Source organism: Pinus tabuliformis, chromosome 7, assembly GCF_031772625.1.
Source record: "Pinus tabuliformis cultivar Carrire ecotype Pingquan chromosome 7, CPIR1, whole genome shotgun sequence".
In the NCBI taxonomy this organism is placed as follows: Eukaryota; Viridiplantae; Streptophyta; class Pinopsida; order Pinales; family Pinaceae; genus Pinus; species Pinus tabuliformis.
Genome location: NC_142293.1, coordinates 221240619 through 221257211, shown reverse-complemented (window position 1 = coordinate 221257211; position 16593 = coordinate 221240619). Strand labels below are relative to the sequence as shown.

Below are 16593 nucleotides of genomic sequence, written 5' to 3'. Positions count from 1 at the left end.
CACTCAAGCGTGATTCCTCAGCGGGATAAACAACGCCTGTATCCATCAGTGTCCACAAGGATTCTACCAACATGCCACTGCAACATAAAGCCGATGAAATTTACCGTTTATGTTAAATGTTTATCTGTGATATAACGACATGGGCAGCCTTATCCTCATCCCTCGTCATCCTCATGTATGTGCCTGTGGCCAAGAACCATCCTCCAGAAGAAGAAACACTTCTTCTTCTACTCCTGCAACTCATGGCTTCATTTCATTTCATTGCACCTCCACTCCCAAAACTACTGACTTGAGGATTATAATATTACAAGCTAAACCAGAATGATGGCCATGAATGCAATGAACCATATCAGTGGCATTGCCATTGCAAATACCATCAATATTAACAGCAACAACGTTAAAGCATTTTTCACAGGTTCAAAACCTGCATTTCTGACTGCATCTTCGTCCCAATTCAATGGCGTACGACTGGATATTCACCCACAACAGGTTATTTTCAATGCCCATTGTCATGCATTTCATGATCAATGTGAGTTCTATGAGACAATCAGAGTTATATTTATCAGTTTCTTCTTTCTCTTTCTGCAGCTTCAGACCAACAAACTATCATACAGGTCCAGGGGACGGATGGAGGTCACTGCTTCGTCATCTGCAGTAGCTCCCAAGAAGATATTGATCATGGGTGGTACACGTTTTATTGGCGTTTACTTTTCGCGCCTGCTAGTAAAAGCAGGCCATGAGGTAAGAAATTTTTATTTTCGGGTTTTTCTCAAGCAGGATTTTGGTATGCAGTACATCGTGTTTGGATGTTTCAATGCCCATGAATGGTTTGGCTGTTTGAAGGTCCATCAAACGTCATTTTACCCATCATTGCAAGTATTGTGAATATTATTTTCCCCATAATTAAAGTCCCCATTAAAATTCTGTTTCTTTAGCAGAGGTTAGCATATTGATTTTAGAGATGATTGATTAGCTATCACAATTTACTGAAGAGAAGCAGTATATTGTCAAATCATTCTCTAATTCCTGGTCTAGACGGTAAAATGCCATCCTTTGCTGCCACCATGAAGACACCAGTCCAGTTATCATGGACTTGTCAATAGTGCTAAACTGCATTGGGGGATGAGTTTATTGGCTGTAGCAATCCACACGTTTATATAGAACAGGGTGCCTGTGATGGAGGGGTATGTAACTTAGTGATAGAGAAGCCCCTCACCTGGGCAGGGTCTGGGTTCAATTCCTAAGGTGTCTAGCATGCCTGAGCCAAAGTATGGCTGGAGAGGGATATTTGAAGTAGTAATCCACACCTTTAGATCAAACCATTAGGGATGCCTGTCTAAAAGAGAATGTACCTCAATGGTATGGCAGCTCATTTGCTGTGAACAAGTCCTGGGTTTGATTACTGGTCTTCTATCATTCAGAGTGGGTAGATGGTTGTGGACCTGAGCCAAAGTGGAGCATGAGGGAGGGTGTTGGAGGTACCAAACCACATCTTTAGATTAAATTGTTAAAGGTGCCCATCATTAAGGCACATGTAGATCGGCGTAGAGCAGTCTGTCAGCCAAAGGCAGGTCTTGGGATTGATTCCTAGCTTGGGATTGAACAAAGTAGGTTTGAGGTGGCTAGTGTTGGAAAATGTAACTAGTTTCGGTCTTCATAATTGTCATTGTACTCATGCCATCATGTATATCTTATGTTACAAGAAAAAGAAGAAAAGAAAAATATTATTTTCAAGCATGGGTTTCATGTTTCTTTTGATTGGTCATCTAGGTTAAGCATGTTCTTCATGCTTCTAGGCTTTTTCATGTCATAATAATTATTGTCATGAGTCAAGAGAGTCAATATCATTTGTATAAGACCCTATTGGGCAAGGTATAAGATGTAAAATATATTAATTTTATGTTTAGAAAGTCAAAAAGACATCCAAGCACAAGTCGGCCTAGAAGAGGCTATTCGACCTCCACAGATGTGTATATATAGAAGCAGTTTCGACCTCATTTGACACACATTTGATCTGCACAAGAGACAAGTTTGATCTGAAGCAAGGAGCAAGAAGGAAGCAAGAGCGAAGGTCAAGGAAGCAAGAAGAAATCAAGAAAAGGAAGAAAGATATGATTTTGAGCCTTATTCTCTCACACGTGCGAAGGAATTAGGGTTTCTGCAGCTATTGCATGGACAAGAGTTGCAGGTCGAGATTGCAGATCCGAGTTAGGGGCTGAAGCTGAGATTTGAAGCAGGTTGAAGGAGGATTGACCCTTGTTGACTTGGTTGATCTTTGACCTATTTGGAAGAGATTCTTGGAGGGTTGACTTGGTGCTTGGAAGAGGTCTTGGTTTTCTCATTGAAGCAGATTCTATAAGAAGAGAAGAGATTTTTTTTTGGGTTTTCCCCTTGGAGGAGTTTTGCTCTTGCTTGGAGCCTACTTCTTGTGTCCGTTGTCTTTATTGCTTTTGCTCTTGATAATTGTTTGATGAAAAGATCTAATAAAGAAACATAAGAAGATTACGAAAGTTCACGAGCAATTATTAAGGTTAAGGAGAACTGGTTTAAATAACTGCCATACTAGATTCTCCAACATGGTACGAGAGCTAAGGTGAAGAAGAGAAGGAAGCTTGGTGAACATCTTGTTGACATAGGAAAGGATAGCTTGTCAAGGAGAATCATTTGCAAAGGGACACAAGGAAAGAAGAAGAAGACCAATTGACCTAGAAGGAAGGTTACTACATCAAACTTTCATTAAATATCTCATCATCTTAAGAAGGATCAAGCTCTTGAAGGAAGGAAGGATAAACTCTTGTTGAAGGCTCTCTAGTGCACTCCATCATCTTGAAGAAAAGGAAGCATCAAAGAATCTTGGGATCATCATCCACTCTTTGAAGTTGTTTGAAGACACTATTGTTGAAGGCATCCTAGAAGTCATCATTCTAGGGCATCTTTGAAGTCTCTTTGAAGGTCTTGAAAGCATCAAGATAGTTGAAGACATCATCAAAAAGGAGGACTCTTGGTTGACAAGTAAGTATCATATTGTCTTCTATGTCTCAACCTATAGATCAAATGGCTACATTTTGCAAGGAAAGCAACAAGCTCATTGGATCAACAAACTTCCTAGCATGGAAGAAGAGGATTGACTTGGTACTCACAAAAAATGAAGTCATGGAATATGTTCTTGGTGAAGTCACTGTACTGGACAAAGAGAAGACTCAAGAGTTAGCAAAATACAAGAAGGGAGAAGTGATGACACAAAGGATCATTATTGAATCCATAAAGGATTATCTTGTTCCCTTTGTTACTGATTTGAAGACATCCAAATCTATGTATGATAAGTTGGTGAAATTGTACTCTATAAGTACATCAGGTCAAAAGATATCCTTAAGGAATCAACTATATAGAATAAGGAAGTCAAAGGATGAAGACATGGCCACTTATCTTACAAAGATCTCACAAAATAAGGGACCTGTTGCAAGGGCTTTGGGAAGGTGTTTGAGATTCAAAAATGACTACTTGTATATTAAATGCCTTGCCATCTAATTGGAGTAGTTTTGCAACTAGTATCTACTCTAGAAAAGATACTACTCCTTTTGATGAGTCATGGGCTCAATGTATCTTGAAAGAAACAAGGATAAAGGAAAAGGATGAAACTAAATCAAATGAGAAGTCTCAAGCTTTTATTGTAAAATCCAAGAAGAAGAAGAAAGGGAAGTTTGGAAATTCCAAAGGAAAACTAGATATGTTCAATATTAAATGCTTTGGATGCAATGAGTATGGACATTTTAAGAGGGATTGTCCAAACAAAAACAACAGAAGGAAGGAAAGGGGTGAAGCTCACATAGTTGAGGAAAAGAGATAACTTGAGAAGAAGCTGAAAGGAGAAGATCCCAAGGATCTTTACTATTGAAGGAAGCTCCATCTTTATCAGGTTCATTATGCAATTTGTCTTTCTTTTATTAGAAAGTAGAAAGTAGAATAGCATGCATTGTTGCATTCTCTAGAAGAGTCTTGGTTTTGTAAAAAGCATGGCATCATAGAAAGAAGCATATGATAGTAGAATTAGAGTCTACATAATCAAGTTGCTTTGAAAGGAATCATCTAGCTTAAAAGAATGAGAAGATTGGGACCATATTGCATATTATAGTTCATCCAAGCATTTTCTAACATAATGTTAGAGGTAGTCATTTTGCAAATAGGATCATTAAAGATCCTCCTATAAGAACCATCATTTAGGAAGGTTCTTGGAAGAAGAATTATGACTGGTATATATTCCATCTAGTATGGAATCTATAGTCTTGAAGGATGAAGGCATGCAAAATGGTCGAATTACAGTTTGAAAGGCAGAATTGAAGTCTTTCTCCTCTTAAAGGAAAGCTTAATCTTCAATAAGGTTGGAAGCAAGCTCATTCAAAGAAAGTATGGCTAGATGGTTGTATGGAAGCAAAGGAATGCATGTTTTTAAATAAATTTTCTTTAAGGTAGGGTTCATATCTACAAGAATCTTACAGAAAGTGAATATGCTCGGTAAGTCTTCCATATGGTTATTCGATGCTTGGAAGAAGAAGTTTGGTATGCTTCGAAATGGCTAAAGATCAAGACTCTCCCGCAAAATAGCATGGCATAAATCAACATCAAGTATGGTCTCCAGAAGAAGGAAAGAGAGTTGATAATGACAACTCCAAGGAAGATATTGTAGCTTGCTAATCAAGTTCGATCCATGGGCACCTTGATTAAAAGTGAATGCATGGGGAAGGATTCTTGCACAATATGAAGATGGACCATACAGAAGGATGTTGATCTCAAAGGATACAAGTAAGCAAATACTTTGATGTAAGGGCCATCATAAGGTAATTCTGATATTAATACTTTGGTATTGGTTATCTGGTTGACATAGTTTTCTACCTGGAAGTATATTGCAAAAGTGCATGATGGCAGTTGAGGCAAGTTCAACTGTTGGTTTTTTGAACTCAATTATATGGTTAAGATGTGTACTTCATCTTGGAATTGAAAGGTAGCAGTACAAGAAGATAGCCTAATGTTCATGATGATCACTTTCATGTTTAGAGGAAGCTTAGCTTCACTTTGGAAGATTCAATATAATGCCTTTATTGATGATGACTAATGGAAAGTGATATGAAAGGTTGATGGCCGGAATCCTGTCACAAGATTAAAGAAAGAAGATGGCTCCATAACATCTAGGAAGAAAGAAGCTCAATATGATGAGATGCAAAGAAAGGAGGAGTCATGCAGCTATTACTTGAAGATCTCCATGAAGAACTAGTAGCTGATACATTTATGAAGACAAGCTAAAGAGCTTGTGGTTAAGACTTCCAAATTAAAAGGAAGTAAGGAATTTCCTCTAAGTTTGAGAGGAAGTAAGAAGTCTCCTTGAATAATTGAAAAAGGAGCAAGGATCAATTCCCTAATCAAAAGGGAATGAGGATCTCCTCTCTAGTTAAGAGGGAGTGATGTTAAGACATCATATTCTCCATGTGTCATGCACTAGACCAGGACTAACCGCCGTAAGTCTTAGTGAAGGCACTAGGAAGGAGAATGGAGGATTGGATAAGCATCTAAGATTAATACTTCTTGAGGATAAAGAATCCAAGATAGGAAGTATTCTTGTTGAACGAAACTCTTTGAGGATTGGATAGGTATCCAAGACAAGAGTGGTCGAAGAAGACCGATATTCTTTGAGGATTGGGAATCCAAGATAGGAATAGTCCTAAAAGGACATACCTAGTGAACATCCGGATGGGGTATGTACCTTGAGAGGTAGTGTGGTATCTCACGTAAAGCCTCCCAACATTATGCTCTCATATAAGAAGAGCTTGTCAGTTAAGGCCTATTGAGAAATTTACGACATTCAATGTTAACAATTTCTCTGCTGGATAATTGCTTGTGATATGTTTTTACTTCTTAACTTATGATCTTTCTTTGTTATCTTCTTAGTGTGTTCGTTTCATCAAGACAATTACCAATAAATAAAGACAAGTGACAGTATATAGGCTTCTCCAGCTAGGGCCAAAACCTCTCACCTCTTAAGAGGAAAACCTGATAAAATTCTTCTTCTAGATCTTCAATTGATAAGTACCAAGACCATGACACAGACCCTTGACTATAGTATCCTCCCAAGAACCTTGTCACCCACCTTGATGTTCTTCCTCTTCCTTCCTTTGCCTTTTCTCCTAGAGAAACTCAGTCTCTATCTCTTATACTGCACCTTCACAACTTCCCTAGAGAATCTCGGTCTCTAGGTCTTCTAGAGAGAACCTCGGTCTCTACTTTGATCACTTAGTAGAGTCTCTCTCTTGCTGCCCCAGAAGAATTTCACTGCCTTAACTTCGCACTGCCCAGAAGAATCTGCTGCCCAGACTTCGCACTTCCCAGAAGAATCTTCACTATACCTAGAAGATGATGTCCCAGAAGAATCTTCACACTTCTCTTTTGCTGCTCCTTCTTCGCTCTCCTTTTAGCCCTCTTTCTTCTGCCTTCTCTTCGCACTTTTCCAGTGAATGCTTGTCCGAATTGTGTGTCTCCAAATGAGGCCGAGTAGGGCTATTTATACCCTTCTTCGCTGCCCTTTAGGCTGACTTGACAACTGGAGTTTAGGCCAACTTGAAGGGGTTTGGTGACAAGTTCTTGGAGGATACTTTACATAGACAATATTGACCTATTACAAAGTGTAACATGACTTCATTTACATGACAATGACTCTTTTATGTCTAGATGAATAAACCCTAAAGACTCTCAATGGGAGTCTTGACTCAAAAACAAAATCCCTTGCTCATGAAACCCATGAAGCAAGTCAACATAATAATTACATTTTTCTTATTTACATCTCTTTACATAAAATCATAATTACATGTCATTATGAAGATCGAACCTAGTTACACTTTTCAACACTCCCTCTTAACTAGGGAGGTATTCATAATGGTACCTTGGACTTTCTTAATCTGAAGAATCTCTCATAAGAAGAATTCGGATTTGTAACTCATTTGTATAGCATCTTACCAACCAACATTTATATAAAAAGGCCTTGACTATCAACTCTATCTCTCTACAAGATCAGAGCAAAATGCTGGCGAGACTAGTGATTTATAGACATACTCATCATTGTTGTAGAAATTTCTGTTTTCCCACCCCGGTTTTCAGTTTCTCCTTATTTCTCCCATGTAGTTAAATGCCCATTCCCATAACCATACATTTAACAGACTGAAAAAAATAAATATTGCTAAAAACATAAATTCTGGAAATTTTTCAGAATGCTGGAAATTGCAGAATTAAAAATCAGCAATAAAAAACAACCATTAAAACACATTAAAACATTGATATTTTTGGTCAACTTGACCCTGGAAAAACCCCCTACAACTCTTGGGGAAAACCAGTTTGAGAGCTCTTCTTTATTTCTGAAAATTGCCTTTTTACAGTGAGAATTATTCAGCAAAAAAATCAGCAAGCAAATTTACAACTTATCTCCTTTCCCGTGCCTCACAGCAATCTGGAAATTACAGCAAACATGACAGCAATAAATGCTGTACGGCCTCCGTTTTGTGTGCAGAAAAATCAGCAAACTGCTCCTCGATTTTTTGTGCAAAAATTTGCCTTTCACTATGTGCTGAATCAGCTGTACAAATCTGCTCAACTGCTGCCTTGGAATGTGTGCCAAGCTGCTGTCTCCTTCTCCTCCCTGCTCATAAATCTCTCTTGCTCTCCTTCTTCCAATCTGCTCATGAAAGAATGAATGACCTTTTCCTCCTTTAATATAACTCCAAGTGACTTTTGGGTGATCCAAGTGACTTTTGGGTGATCTCTAAATCCAATGGCTGAAATAGATTTAGATCAATGGCTGAGATTAAATGCTCATTTAAATCTCACTTTCTATTTTTTAGTTCACCCCACTTTAATAAAGACCCACTTAGTCATTTATTTCCAAAGTCACTTTTCCTTTCTAATTTTTCATTTACTTTATAAAAGTTACTTTAAAATTAGACTTAGTAACTTTATCACTTAAAGTCACTTTTAAATTAGATTTAACTTTATAATAAAGTCACTTTAGAAGAAAAATTAAATTCTTTTGGACACTTTTCCCTAGGCCAAAGATCAAAGCCTAAGGGAACTACTTGTCCTCTGGTACCAAATTTCAACACTCCCTCTTACCGAGGAAGGTGTTCCTCACCACACCCATCTTGTCTCTGAAGTAGACATGCTTGCCCCGTGGTAAGGCTTTGGTAAGAATATCTGCAACCTGCTCATCAGTGGAAATATACTCAAGCTTCACAGCTCCCTTCTGAACATAGTCTCTGATGAAATGATATCTGATACCGATATGCTTTGACCTGTCATGAAATACTGGATTCTCCGTGAGTTTAATGCAACTCTGATTATCACAGTAAATCACTGAAGGTCTCAATGGCTGACCAAATAAGTCAAACAACATCTTGCGAAGCCAGATAGCCTCACAACTAGCTAGACTGGTTGCCATATACTCTGCTTCCGCTGAACTCAGTGCTACTGACTACTGCTTCCGGCTGAACCATGACACTACTGCTGAACCCAACCCAAAACAACACCCCGAAGTGCTCTTCCTATCAGAAGCACAACCTGCCCAATCAGAATCAGTGTATCCTGCCAATCTCACTCCATCTCCCTGCCTGTAGTCCAGACCATAATCCACTGTCCCCTGCAAGTACCGCAAAATGTGTTTTGCAGCCACCCAGTGAACCTTCCTAGGCTCACACATAAACTGACTCATCGTGTTGACTGCAAAACAGATATCTGGTCTAGTGTTGACCAAATACATCAAGGAACCAATCAGCTGCCTGTACAATGTGGGATCCACCAACTCGGAATCTGAAGCATGAAGCTTCTTCCAGTTGGTGATCATCGGTGTCGACATGGGTCTACAATCCTCCATGTGGAATCTGCTAAGGATGTCCACAATATACTTCTCCTGCCCCAGGAAGAAATGCCCCTCCTCCTGCCACACCTCCAAACCCAAAAAGTAATGCATCAAGCCGATGTCCTTCATCTCAAACTCCGCCGCAAGATCTCTCTTGCAGTGCTCTATGAGTCTCTCTGCACCTGTAATGATCAAGTCATCCACATACAACACCAGAATGAGAGGCTCCTCACCAATCACAATAAAGTAAAGGTTCGGATCTGCCTCACTCTTTGTGAAACCCATCCCCTGCAAGTATGCATCTATCCTGGAGTACCAAGCTCTGGGAGCTTGCTTCAGGCCATAAAGGGCCTTCTTCAATTTGCACACATGGGACTCCTTCCCATGCACCTCAAAGCCCTGTGGCTGCTCAATGTACACGTCCTCCTGTATGAAGCCATTGAGAAATGCGGTCTTCACATCCATCTGGTGGATCTTCCAACCCATCTCTGCTGCTATCGATATAATGGAGCGGATCGAAGTATATCGAGCCACGGGAGCGAAGGTCTCCTCATAATCAACTCCCTCTACCTGGGAGAACCCTCTAGCCACAAACCTTGCTTTGAATTTCTTAATGCTGCCATCTGCAGCATGCTTTACCTTGTAAAGCCATCTGGAAGTAACCACGGATTTGCCCTCAGGCCTCGGCACCACCTCCCAAACATCATTCTTCATGATAGAAGAATACTCCTCCTGCATGGCCTCTCTCCAGACCTGCTGGCTAGCTGCCTCCTCATAGCTAGAAGGCTCAGAGTCAAGGATGCTGGTAACCATCGCCATATAGCTACAAAACCTCTCAGGTGGTCTACTCTCTTTGACCGGCCTCTTCGGCTCAGCAACAGATGTGGCATCTCTCAAGGTGTCGTGAAGCCACTTGGGCTTCCTCTTCCCTGAGCGCACTTCTCCCACCGGAGAATGAAACTCCTCCTCCTCATCATCATCAGTAGCCTGAACTCCTGACTGTCTTTCTGCTGTCCTCCTGCCTGCACCTGAACCTGTAGAAGCTGAGGTACCGTGTGAACTGTCCATCAGTGGACTCCCTAGTGAACTGCTCTGCATGCTGCCCGGAGCACCACCCCTCTGGCTCGATGAGCCACTGCTCACTGACGGACTTGACATCCTCATAGATGTACCTCCTGATCCTTCTGATCCCTGCCCACTGGATCCCTGCGACTGACTCAACTGCTGTTGAGGGTCTGGCTGATCCAGATACTCTAACTCCCGTGACCTCCTAAAGGCCCTGTCCTCCTCGAACTTCACATCCCGTCTGACAACAACTCTCCTCTGTGCAGGAATGTAAATCTGAAAGGCCTTTGAGGTCTCACTGTAGCCCACAAAGATACCCTTCTCTGCGGTGGGCTCTAGTTTGGTCCTCTTCTCCTTGGGTATATAGGAGTATGTAATGCATCCAAAGATATGAAGATGACCAATATCAGGCTTCTTCCCAGAGAAAGCCTCCTCCGGAGTCATGTGCCCCAAGGCACGATGCGGACTCCTCTTCTGCAAGTAAACAGCTGTGTTGCAGGCCTCTGCCCACAAGAACAATGGCAACCCCTGATCATGTAACATGGCTTTGGCAGCCCCTATGATGGATCTGTTCTTCCTCTCTGCAACCCCGTTCTGTTGGGGGTTGTAAGGAACAATGAACTCCCTCCTAATGCCTGCCTCCGCACAATAGTCAACAAAATCTCCAAGGGTGTACTCTCCTCCATTGTCCGACCTCAAGGACTTGATCTTTCGACCTGTCTGAGTCTCCACAAGAGCTCTGAACTCCTGAAACCGCTTGAAGACCTCACTCTTGGTCTTCAAAAAATAAATCCAAGTCCTCCTGGAGTGATCATCAATGAATAAAACATAGTACTCATATCCACTCAAGGAAACATGAGACATCCGACCGCTCACATCGGAATGAATCAAATCAAGTATCCCCGTCGCTCTGTTGTCACTGCTGGGAAAAGGGGATTTGGCAAACTTGCCCATCGCACAACCTCTGCAAGTATCAAAGTGATCAGTACTGAAATCTGGCACACCTGTAGTGATCTCCCGCAATGTCCTCAAGGCTCCATGATACATATGTCCCATCCTGCGGTGCCAAATCTCACACAGCTCAGAACTGCTAGCTCTGCTGTCGGTACTACTGCTCAATGCCAAAAGGGGTTGGAATGCAAACTTGTACACCTTTGCATGGCGTACACCTATCACTCTAGCTGAATCAGCTGGAGTGCCCCTGGGATACATCAACACCTGTCCTCCCCTGAACAGTACGTCATATCCTCTGTCCTCCAAAGCTGAGACGGATATGAGGTTCTTCCTCATCCCTGGCACATAAAGAACCTCTAACACCTTCAAGGGAGGTTTGGACTCCCTCTGAAATGTCACTGTCCCCACCCTGACTGCTCTAACAACTCTGTCATCACCGAGTACTACCTCAATATCAGTGCCACTCTCTAAAAGCTCTGAGAAGTACTCACGGACTCCTGTCATGTGGCGTGAAGCCCCACTGTCCACATACCAGATACCTGAAGATGCTCTGCTAATCGAGGGAAAAGCATGCTCCCTCTGAACCTGTGTGGCAGGTGATCCTGCACTAGAGGACTCACACGTAGTGAATGCAAACTCTCGGTCAAAACGACCAGCAAAGTCTTCAATCTCTGCTGAAGCTGCCACGTCCTGGTTCTTCCCCTTCTTCTTCTTCTTCTCCGGACACACAACTGCATAGTGTCCCATCTTTTGACAATTCCAACACTTCACCTTGGAATAGTCCTTCTGTGTGTTCCCCTGTTTACCTTTACCTTTGCCTTTGCCCCCACCACTGCTTGTGGAAGCCTGCTTCTTCCCTTTGCCTTTCTTGCCTCCTGCCACTAGTGCTACATCCTCATCCTGCTCAACTGGTTTGGCTGCCCCAAGCTGTCCTTTCCTGATCTCTGTCTGAATACAATCATCCCAAAACCTCTCCCATGTGGGAAGGGTCTCACGTGCACAAACCCCATCAGCAAAGTTCAACCATGAACGGGGGAGGCCATTCACTGCAATCCGCACCGACTCAGTGGGTGGAATGGCCTCTCCAATCGCTGCCAACTCATCTCTCACATTAGTAATCTTTGTGAGATATCCAGCTGCACTATCATTACCCATCTTAATGTTCTTCAGCTTCTCCTTCAGGACCATCTTCCGGTTCTCATTGGTACTCTGGTAGAGATTGGACAATGCTGTCCACATTTCATGGGCATTGCTCTTTCCTCTCACATGAGGAATGCAATGGTCTTTGATTCTGTCTAGAATCAACCTCTTACCCTTATTGTTCTTCTTTTTATACTCAGCCAACTGAGTAACATCAGTGGGCACAACAACAGGGTTCTGTGCGGTATGCACCATGATATCCCAGACTTCTGCCTCCTTAAATATACTTTGCATTCTCTCCTTCCAAACACTGTAATTTATATGCCCATCCAGCCTATCCTCCACCCTCAATCCCAATGACATTCTGCTGTTCTAAAACTGAAAAATAGCACTGCTATAGTAAAGATAAAACTGCTGTTTATGAAAAAATCAGCTTGCTGGAATTTTCTGAGTGAAAAATCAGCAACTGTAATTTTTCCTTTTGCTTTCCCAAACTGCCCTTCAGCACTCAAGCTCTGATACCATGTAGAAATTTCTGTTTTCCCACACCGGTTTTCAGTTTCTCCTTATTTCTCCCATGTAGTTAAATGCCCATTCCCATAACCATACATTTAACAGACTGAAAAAATAAATATTGCTGAAAACACAAATTCTGGAAATTTTTCAGAATGCTGGAAATTGCAGAATTAAAAATCAGCAATAAAAAACAACCATTAAAACACATTAAAACACTGATATTTTTGGTCAACTTGACCCTGGAAAAACCCCCTACAACTCTTGGGGAAAACCAGTTTGAGAGCTCTTCTTTATTTCTGAAAATTGCCTTTTTACAGTGAGAATTATTCAGCAAAAAAATCAGCAAGCAAATTTACAACTTATCTCCTTTCCCGTGCCTCACAACAATCTGGAAATTACAGCAAACAGGACAGCAATAAATGTTGTACGGCCTCCGTTTTGTGTGCAGAAAAATCAACAAACTGCTCCTCGATTTTTTGTGCAAAAATATGCCTTTCACTATGTGCTGAACCAGCTGTACAAATCTGCTCAACTGCTGCCTTGGAATGTGTGCCAAGCTGCTGTCTCCTTCTCCTCCCTGCTCAGAAATCTCTCTTGCTCTCCTTCTCCCAATCTGCTCATGAAAGAATGAATGACCTTTTCCTCCTTTTCCTCTTTTAATATAACTCCAAGTGACTTTTGGGTGATCTCTAAATCTAATGGCTGAAATAGATTTAGATCAATGGCTGAGATTAAATGCTCATTTAAATCTCACTTTCTATTTTTTAATTCACCCCACTTTAATAAAGACCCACTTAGTCATTTATTTCCAAAGTCACTTTTCCTTTCTAATTTTTCATTTACTTTATAAAAGTTACTTTAAAATTAGACTTAGTAACTTTATCACTTAAAGTCACTTTTAAATTAGATTTAACTTTATAAAATTATAAAGTCACTTTAGGAGAAACATTAAATTCTTTTGGACACTTTTCCCTAGGCCAAAGATCAAAGCCTAAGGGAACCACCTGTCCTCCGGTACCAAATTTCAACAATTGTCTCTCTCAGAACATACCCCACCCGGGTTCTCTCAGGATATGCTCCATAAGGACTATTCTTTTCTTGGACTCCCCAGTCCCCAAAAGAATATCGATCCTCCACAACTACTCTTTCATGGGATTCCCTATCTCATCCCATAAGAGCATCGGATGCCAAATGATTACACAATCCTCCATTCTGTCTTCTTAGGTGAAGCACAGAACAACATGTTTATCGCTCCTTCTTATACTAGGAGGATTTATTCCATTGTACTCATTCCTATCACAGAGGAATGTACCTAAGCTTCCGGCTTAGGAATTTCTGAGTTTCTTCCAAGTAAGAAATTTCTTCTCAGGCTCCCTCTTAACCAGGGACCTATAGCAGCTCTTCATGTGGAGATCCTAAAACAATCAACTGCATGAAGAGCTCCTTTCTTTGATGTCATGAATTTCTTTAAGGAGTCTTCAACTTTTGGGAACTTCTATATATAGGGCACAGATCATCCATCACTTTTATCCATGAGTTAGTCATGTCCTTAACTCATCAGAAAGTGATCTATCAGATTTTCCATCTGGCTTTGCTTCATGTCATTCTACTTTCATGCCATATTTCTCGGAAGGACATTACATCCTTCTATATGGTCTGCTTGGAAGTCATTCACAGATCTTCCCTTTGACAGTCCTACATAAGCCCAACCAGATGTTAGTTCAAAAATAATCACTGAACACTTCAAATCAGATTTACCTTTGTGATGATCTTTCACCATGACATCTTCTTGTAAGTATTAGCATCCTGCATGCAGATTGACACATCTCCCACAGATGTTCAGTGTCAAGGGTCTCTATCTTTTTCCGACTTCCATCAGAGTCTTCACATTCTTCCGGGAGATCTTCTAGTCAAATATTCTTGGACTTCGGATGTTGAATGCCTTCTACCTTCGTTGCATATTATCACGATCTCTTCCTACCTTTTCACACACTTCATTCCCAGGGGCTTCCAATCAGAGTTCCTCAATCGTAGTCAACCACCTCATACTTCATATGAGGACATATTATGTTGATTTCATCTAGTGCGACTCATGCCTTTCGACATTCTTTCATAGGAGGAGATTCCTTTCCTTTGATCATGCTTCTCAAAATAGAAGTAGTGATCCTTGTTACCTGCAACCATACGACATGACTTTATAACATTAAATACAAGCATACATACCTCATTTTACCTTTAGGTCATCTAGGCTTCTTTCAGTAGCTTCCTTGATTGAAAAGATCTTCAACCCCTTGATCTGCTTCATCTCTCATGTCATCATACCATCATCCCATGAACTCCACAAGTTGGAGTTCTTGATGAAACACTTGCTTCCTTTCTAGATTGGTGAATCCTCCAATGAGATTCCATCTCGCATGTCCTTATTCAGCATATGTTTCCTTGATGTATGATGAGACTTGTCCTGGATGACTTCTTCCTTTGATCTTCCAATGAGGTCACCAAGAGCTATATCCTTCAAAGTTGACTACCATAGATTTTGTTCCAGCGGTCCTTCATGTTTCCCTATGGTTATGTCATGAGCTCTTGCTTCTAATGCTTCTCTTCCTTGGACTTCCTTCTTTCAGCTTCCTCCACTTCTTCGGTGAAATGGACTTCTTCTCTATCCTTCTTGATATTGTCCTTCTTAAGCTAAGGACAATATTTCCTGTAATGTTCATAGCAATGAATCTTAGCTATGTTCTTCTTTTCTTTCGACAAAGTGTCTGAATTCTTTCATTTGATTCTTCAACACTTTTGCCCTCAACTTGTCTTCTTGCATAGAAACCACAAGTTGTCGAATGAGGTAACTTTCTTATCCCCATGGATATCTGTTACCTTGATTATCAGTTAGTGCATTATAGATCAATGATGATTATCTTCTTTCCTAGATCTCGTAGATGAGATCTTATGAAGATATCCTTCATCCTTTGATACCTTTGATTTTGTGTAGACCGTATCTTCAGAGAGTATTCCTACTAGATTATCATATACATCTCTTTGATGTCTCCAATATTGCTATATGAAGGGACCTTTAATAAAAATCCCTTTCCATGAATTCAGAGGAGACCTTTCCATTGATATGTTCAATGACTTCAACTTCTTAGAGGACTATATCTATCCTCCTTTTCCATGCAAGGAATTTTGATGACCCATCCAACTTATAGATCTCCTTGCAAACACGAAGTCATTTTACCAAATTGATTAAAGAATGAAAAATACTTACTTGACAAGTGAAGATGAAATCTTCACCTTGATCACTTTGATAATGGTTGAAGAAGATGTATTAGTGATCCCTCTTGGATGATCTTCTTCCAAATGAAGAAGCCTTTCTTCAATAGAAAAGGTTGCTCCTTTTTTATGAGGATGATTTGCTGCTTCCTCGGATGATCTTCTTCTAGGGCAAGGAGAGGATTCTTGCTTGCTTTATAACCTTGAAAATGGTGACAATGCCTTCTTGCCTTTAATATACTTCGACTTCTCTTGTAGTGTAGATCAGAAATGCTTCTAGGGTTTCGACTTTCTCCAAGATGATGTGATCTTCATCTTTAAAGTCCTTCGAGCTATCTTTCCTTGTAGACAACTTGATGAGGGTCTTTGTGGCCTTTTGATGATAACTATAGAAACAAAAGCTCTTGTTGTTGCAGACTACTTCTTCGATCTAGGGTTTGATTCTTAATGTAGATCTTGATCTTTTGATTTGATAACCTTTAAATTGCTTCGATGCCTTCCTTGAAACTTGATCCTTGAATGTCTCTTTGATTAGATGCCCTTTCTTTGACTTCAGCACCTTAGCTCTGATTCCATGTTGAGAAATCTAGGGCATTCAATGTTAACAATTTCTCTACTTGATAATTGCTTGTGATATGTTTTTACTTCTTAACTTATGATCTTTCTTTGTTATCTTCTTAGTGTGTTCTTTTCATCAAGACAATTACCAATAAATAAAGACAAGTGACACAGTATATAGGCTTCTCCAGCCAGGGCCAAAA

At 40.7% G+C, this 16593-nt stretch overlaps 1 protein-coding gene across 1 annotated transcript in view; it reads left to right on the top strand.

The window, feature by feature from the left end:
* The first annotated feature begins 204 nt into the window (after positions 1 to 204).
* Positions 205 to 16593, top strand: part of LOC149246652 (chloroplast stem-loop binding protein of 41 kDa b, chloroplastic-like) — a 77156-nt gene continuing 60767 nt past the window's right edge. Inside the window, exons 1-2 of the mRNA XM_089457991.1 lie at positions 205 to 489; positions 589 to 741. Coding sequence (XP_089314117.1) covers positions 322 to 489; positions 589 to 741 — 321 coding nt within the window. The 5' untranslated portion in view covers positions 205 to 321. The remainder of the gene's footprint in view (positions 490 to 588; positions 742 to 16593) is intronic.